General features: G+C 47.2%; 1 protein-coding gene across 2 annotated transcripts in view; it reads right to left on the reverse strand.

Moving 5' to 3' along the window:
* Positions 1–309: 309 nt before the first annotated feature.
* Positions 310–6,982, reverse strand: part of LOC139581811 (cis-aconitate decarboxylase-like) — a 365,755-nt gene continuing 359,082 nt past the window's right edge. For both annotated transcript variants that reach the window (XM_071411996.1, XM_071411995.1), the window contains exons 5-6: positions 5,435–5,640; positions 310–2,541 (exon numbers count right to left, since the gene is read on the reverse strand). In XM_071411996.1, the coding sequence (XP_071268097.1) occupies positions 1,596–2,541; positions 5,435–5,640 (1,152 nt within the window). In that variant the 3' untranslated portion in view covers positions 310–1,595. The remainder of the gene's footprint in view (positions 2,542–5,434; positions 5,641–6,982) is intronic.

A 6,982-nucleotide genomic window follows, 5' to 3' on the forward strand; every position in this document is an offset into this window, starting at 1 on the left:
ATATATAAATGTATATATATAGTATCTATGTGTTATTATTGTATACATATATATATATAGTATCTATGTGTTATTATTGTATATATATATATATAGTATCTATGTGTTATTATTGTATATAAATATATATATAGTATATATGAGTTATTATTGTATATATATATATAGTATCTATGTGTTATTATTGTATATATATATATATATATATAGGTTCTATGTGTTGTTATTGTCAGGTAACATTCCCATATTATTGATGTTGTGAAAACAGGGCTTCTGATACATTGAGGTAAATGAGGAGGACTAAACAGATCAAGGCTATAAATAGTTTAATATTTTTATTTAATGAAGATTCAAGTACAGAATTACAATAATATACATGTTTGATAGAATACAAGACAGTTTAACAAAATAGAAAATAAACTTCATAATAAATTAATATGTATATACATGTCCATCCTTCAAATGGATTGTTGTTATTGTCAACATCCACTCAGGACTGTAGAGATACGTTGTCAAGGAAACACAGGGACCCTATTGGGGTCATAGAAATGGATACAGTAAAAGATACTGTACTTAATCATTTAGCTTTGATTGTTAAGATAATCTAATGTACAGCTGAAGTTGTAACCTATAGACTCTCCCTCCTCCCTCACATTGGAAGTAGATTCTTCATTTTAATTTAGCTTTGATTCTTTAAATACTTTAATTGTCTCTCCTCTCACATTAGAAGTAGATTCTTCATTTTAATTTAGCTTTGATTCTTTAAATACTTTAATTGTCTCTCCTCTCACATTGGAAGTAGATTCTTCATTTTAATTTAGCTTTGATTCTTTAAATACTTTAATTGTCTCTCCTCTCACATTGGAAGTAGATTCTTCATTTTAATTTAGCTTTGATTCTTTAAATCATTTAATTGTCTCTTCTCTCACATTGGAAGTAGATTCTTCATTGTAACTCAGCTCACAGTGTAAAGTATTAACATGATGTAAAATTCAGAAACATCAGCTGGTCAGGAGTTCTGTGTGTGATCCCTGTAGCTCTGTGTGTGGTCCCTGTAGCTCTGTGTGTGGTCCCTGTAGCTCTGTGTGTGGTCCCTGTAGCTCTGTGTGTGGTCCCTGTAGCTCTGTGTGTAGTCCCTGTAGCTCTGTGTGTGGTCCCTGTAGCTCTTTGTGTGGTCCCTGTAGCTCTGTGTGTGGTCCTTGTAGCTCTGTGTGTGGTCCCTGTAGCTCTGTGTGTGGTCCCTGTAGCTCTGTGTGTGGTCCCTGTAGCTCTGTGTGTGGTCCCTGTAGCTCTGTGTGTGGTCCCTGTAGCTCTGTGTGTGGTCCCTGTAGCTCTGTGTGTGGTCCCTGTAGCTCTGTGTGTGGTCCCTGTAGCTCTGTGTGTGGTCCCTGTAGCTCTGTGTGTGGTCCCTGTAGCTCTGTGTGTGATCCCTGTAGCTCTGTGTGTGGTCCCTGTAGCTCTGTGTGTGATCCCTGTAGCTCTGTGTGTGGTCCCTGTAGCTCTGTGTGTGATCCCTGTAGCTCTGTGTGTGGTCCTTGTAGCTCTGTGTGTGGTCCCTGTAGCTCTGTGTGTGGTCCCTGTAGCTCGGTGTGTGGTCACTGTAGCTGCTCCAGCAGTGGAGAACAGTCCTCCAGTCTGTCTAGTCCCTCTACAGCCTCTATCAGACCCTCCACCTTCTCTCTGGGAAGGACCGCCCCAGCGTTGCTACGGAACTTCTTCCTCAAGCTGTCATTGGTCAACGGGTTACGCCAGTGACCATAGAAAGTATCACAGCGTCCATTCAGGACGTCCCCGCCCACCAGCGTCACCTGCACCTCGCCGTACATGCGGTCAAAGTTAGCGGGGTTGTCATGGGGATGCTCAACGTGGACACGCCCCAGCAGGGAGTAGAGGTCGGGGCGCTGCAGTGCTTCCTGGGAGAATGAGTCCACGGTGACCTCTCCGTCCAGCAGAGCAGAGCAGGCGTTGAACTGGAAGGAGTGTCTGGCCTCATGCTCCGACTCCGGGAACGGACGATCAATGTACTTGGAGCGGGGAACCCTGAGCAGGATGTCCTGGACCTGACCTACGACCCCTGACCCCTGACCCCTCCCCCCTGACCCCTGCTCCCCCAGCAGCAGTTTGTGTACGGCGGCAGCAGCGTCGGCCACCCAGTGCATCCCCAGGTGGGCCGGGAACCTCTTGAACCCTATATCCTGGTTCTCTAGGAGGAACTGCAACCCCTCTTCCTCTGGGGAGGCCAAAGGTCGTGGGGCGTAGTCCTCGTAGAAGGCGCTGAACCCTGCGACCCCGGCGGTGTTGTCCAGGACCCTGGGTGAGGCCTCCAGACCTCTAGAGGCCAGTAGAGCAGCCTCAAGCCCCAGCCGCGCCGCGTTGCCGATGTGGAGGGGTTTGGACTGGGTGGCGGCGTTAGCCATGGGGGCTCCTGATAGGCTGGCAGCGATGGCCAGGGCGTGGCTACACTGGGAGCGTTCCAGAGAGAGGAGGCGGGCGCAGGCTGCTGCACTACCCAGAGTACCCACAACAGTAGGGGGGTGGAACCTGGAGGGAGAGGGGGATGGGGGTCACATGTTAAGGAAGCACAAGTCTGATGACGAAACTAAAAGTGTCTGTTGTAGGAGCGGGTAACCTTGAGTAAACCAGCTAACAGCTCAGTCATAATGATGTCACTGCTAGGTCAGTGAGTACAGGTGTCTACAGTGAGTACAGGTGTCTACAGTGAGTACTGGTGTCTACAGTGAGTACAGGTGTCTACAGTGAGGACAGGTGTCTACAGTGAGGACAGGTGTCTACAGTGAGGACAGGTGTCTACAGTGAGGACAGGTGTCTACAGTGAGGACAGGTGTCTACAGTGAGGACAGGTGTCTACAGTGAGGACAGGTGTCTACAGTTAGGACAGGTGTCTACAGTGAGGACAGGTGTCTACAGTGAGTACAGGTGTCTACAGTGAGGACAGGTGTCTACAGTGAGGACAGGTGTCTACAGTGAGGACAGGTGTCTACAGTGAACACAGGTGTCTACAGTGAGGACAGGTGTCTACAATGAGGACAGGTGTCTACAGTGAGGACAGGTGTCTACAGTGAGTACAGGTGTCTACAGTGAGGACAGGTGTCTGTCTACAGGACATAATGCAACAGGACAGGACAGCCGTCTGGTTTATACAGCCTGCGTAGGGAGGAGAGCCTGAGAGTCTATTTCAGTGGTCTTGAGGGAAATAACAGATTCCAAATAATGTCCGCAAATTCGAACCGTGGTGACGCAGCAGAGAGGGTGGACTGTTGTATAAACACCTGCATGTCTGTAGGAGTATTTAGTGGAATCCACCACCTGCTGCACTCTATTCAACTAAACGAATTACTCTGCCCAGTGTACCTCTTATACTACTGCTGGAATACCACACAAACAGGCCCAATCAGTTCCACTTCACATCCAGTTAAAATATGGCCTTAGAGGTGACCATGTTCTTAGAGAAACTGATGTTACCTTACTCTGGTCTCTAAAGTGTACACTCCAAGGTTCTAATGTTACCTTACTCTGGTCTCTAAAGTGTACACTCCAAGGTTCTGATGTTACCTTACTCTGGTCTCTAAAGTGTACACTCCAAGGTTCTGAGGTTACCTTACTCTGGTCTCTAAAGTGTACACTCCAAGCTTCTGGTGTTAACTTACTCTGGTCTCTAAAGTGTACACTCCAAGGTTCTGATGTTACCTTACTCTGGTCTCTAAAGTGTACACTCCAAGGTTCTAATGTTACCTTACTCTGGTCTCTAAAGTGTACACTCCAAGATTCTGATGTTACCTTACTCTGGTCTCTAAAGTGTACACTCCAAGGTTCTGAGGTTACCTTACTCTGATCTCTAAAGTGTACACTCCAAGGTTCTGATGTTACCTTACTCTGGTCTCTAAAGTGTACACTCCAAGGTTCTGATGTTACCTTACTCTGGTCTCTAAAGTGTACACTCCAAGGTTCTGAGGTTACCTTACTCTGGTCTCTAAAGTGTACACTCCAAGGTTCTGGTGTTACCTTACTCTGGTGTCTAAAGTGTACACTCCAAGGTTCTGATGTTACCTTACTCTGGTCTCTAAAGTGTACACTCCAAGGTTCTGATGTTACCTTACTCTGGTGTCTAAAGTGTACACTCCAAGGTTCTGATGTTACCTTACTCTGGTCTCTAAAGTGTACACTCCAAGGTTCTGGTGTTACCTTACTCTGGTGTCTAAAGTGTACACTCCAAGGTTCTGAGGTTACCTTACTCTGGTGTCTAAAGTGTACACTCCAATGTTCTGATGTCACTTTACTCTGGTCTCTAAAGTGTACACTCCAAGGTTCTGAGGTTACCTTACTCTGGTCTCTAAAGTGTACACTCCAAGGTTCTGATGTTACCTTACTCTGGTCTCTAAAGTGTACACTCCAAGGTTCTACTGTTACCTTACTCTGGTCTCTAAAGTGTACACTCCAAGGTTCTGATGTTACCTTACTCTGGTCTCTAAAGTGTACACTCCAAGGTTCTGATGTTACCTTACTCTTGTCTCTAAAGTGTACACTCCAAGGTTAACCAAGACCTCTACTTATTTTCCCCAGATCTCACCTCTTGGGGATGTTGTGTGTTAGTGTCAGGGTTAGGTTTAGGGGTCAGGGGTCAGGGTCCTTACCTCTTGGGGATGTTGTGGGTTAGTGTCAGGGTTAGGTTTAGGGGTCAGGGTTCAGGGTCCTTACCTCTTGGGGATGTTGTGGGTTAGTGTCAGGGTTAGGTTTCTGTCAGGGGTCAGGGGTCAGGGTTCTTTCCTCTTGGGGATGTTGTGGGTTAGTGTCAGGGTTAGGTTTAGGGGTCAGGGTTCAGGGTCCTTACCTCTTGGGGATGTTGTGGGTTAGTGTCCGGGTTAGGTTTAGGGGTCAGGGGTCAGGGTCCTTACCTCTTGGGGATGTTGTGGGTTAGTGTCAGGGTTAGGTTAGGGGTCAGGGGTCAGGGTCCTTACCTCTTGGGGATGTTGTGGGTTAGTGTCAGGGTTAGGTTTAGGGGTCAGGGTTCAGGGTCCTTACCTCTTGGGGATGTTGTGGGTTAGTGTCAGGGTTAGGTTTAGGGGTCAGGGGTCAGGGTCCTTACCTCTTGGGGATGTTGTGGGTTAGTGTCAGGGTTAGGTTAGGGGTCAGGGGTCAGGGTCCTTACCTTTTGGGGATGTTGTGGGTTAGTGTCAGGGTTAGGTTTAGGGGTCAGGGGTCAGGGTCCTTACCTCTTGGGGATGTTGTGGGTTAGTGTCAGGGTTAGGTTTAGGTTTAGGGGTCAGGGTCCTTACCTCTTGGGGATGTTGTGTGTTAGTGTCAGGGTTAGGTTTAGGGGTCAGGGGTCAGGGTCCTTACCTCTTGGGGATGTTGTGGGTTAGTGTCAGGGTTAGGTTTAGGTTAGGGGTCAGGGGTCAGGGGTCAGGGTCCTTACCTCTTGGGGATGTTTTGAGCCTCGTTGGAGAATCTCATCAGTCGTCCCTGGACCTCTATACCCACATTGAACGCAAGCAGGAAGTCCCGCCCACTAGGCTTGCTGTTACTGGGCAGCATATCGCTGACCGCCAGCAGGGCAGGAAGGACTGCCCCTGACGGGTGAGTGGCAGGGTGCCAGGTGTCATCAAAGTCCATGGAGTGAGACTGGAGAACAGACACACAACAGACACAGTTAGCCTTGATAACAAACACAGTTAGCCTTGATAACAAACACAGTTAGCCTTGATAACAAACACAGTTAGCCTTGATAACAAACACAGTTAGCCTGGATAACAGACACAGTGTTCCTGGACAACAGACACAGTGAGCCTGGACAACAGGCACAGTGATCCTGGACAACAGACTCAGTGATCCTGGACAACAGACACAGTGATCCTGGACAACAGACTCAGTGATCCTGGACAACAGACACAGTGATCCTGGACAACAGACACAGTGATCCTGGACAACAGACTCAGTGATCCTGGACAACAGACACAGTGATCCTGGACAACAGACACAGCGATCCTGGACAACAGACTCAGTGATCCTGGACAACAGACACAGCGATCCTGGACAACAGACACAGCGATCCTGGACAACAGACTCAGTGATCCTGGACAACAGACACAGTGATCCTGGACAACAGACACATTGATCCTGGACAACAGACACAGTGATCCTGGACAACAGACCCAGAATAAAAACACCTGTTATTAACAGACTAAGTGGTTGATGGTAAATGTTTCACTAATCATCACTAATCCTAGGAAGACAGCTGGTCAACCACACCAGACAGTAAACAGTCAGAGAGTGATCTGGTGTAATAACTGTCAGAGTGACTGTGTTGTGACTGTAGAGACCCAGGAATATAATAAATGTAGCAGGTCTGTCAGAGTGACTGTGTTGTGACTGTAGAGACCCAGGAATATAATAACTGTAGTAGGTCTGTCAGAGTGACTGTGTAGTGACTGTAGAGACCCAGGAATATAATAACTGTAGCTGGTCTGTCAGAGTGACTGTGTAGTGACTGTAGAGACCCAGGAATATAATAACTGTAGCAGGTCTGTCAGAGTGACTGTGTAGTGACTGTAGAGACCCAGGACTATAATAACTGTAGCAGGTCTGTCAGAGTGACTGTGTAGTGACTGTAGAGACCCAGGAATATAACAACTGTAGCAGGTCTGTCAGAGTGACTGTGTCGTGACTGTAGAGACCCAGGAATATAATAACTGTAGCAGGTCTGTCAGAGTGACTGTGTCGTGACTGTAGATACCCAGGACTATAATAACTGTAGCAGGTCTGTCAGAGTGACTGTGTAGTGACTTTAGAGACCCAGGAATATAATAACTGTAGCAGGCCTGTCAGAGTGACTGTGTTGTGACTGTAGAGACCCAAGAATATAATAACTGTAGCAGGTCTGTCAGAGTGACTGTGTCGTGACTGTAGAGACCCAGGAATATAATAACTGTAGCAGGTCTGTCAGAGTGACTGTGTCGTGACTGTA

Source organism: Salvelinus alpinus, chromosome 7, assembly GCF_045679555.1.
Source record: "Salvelinus alpinus chromosome 7, SLU_Salpinus.1, whole genome shotgun sequence".
NCBI lineage: Eukaryota > Metazoa > Chordata > Actinopteri > Salmoniformes > Salmonidae > Salvelinus > Salvelinus alpinus.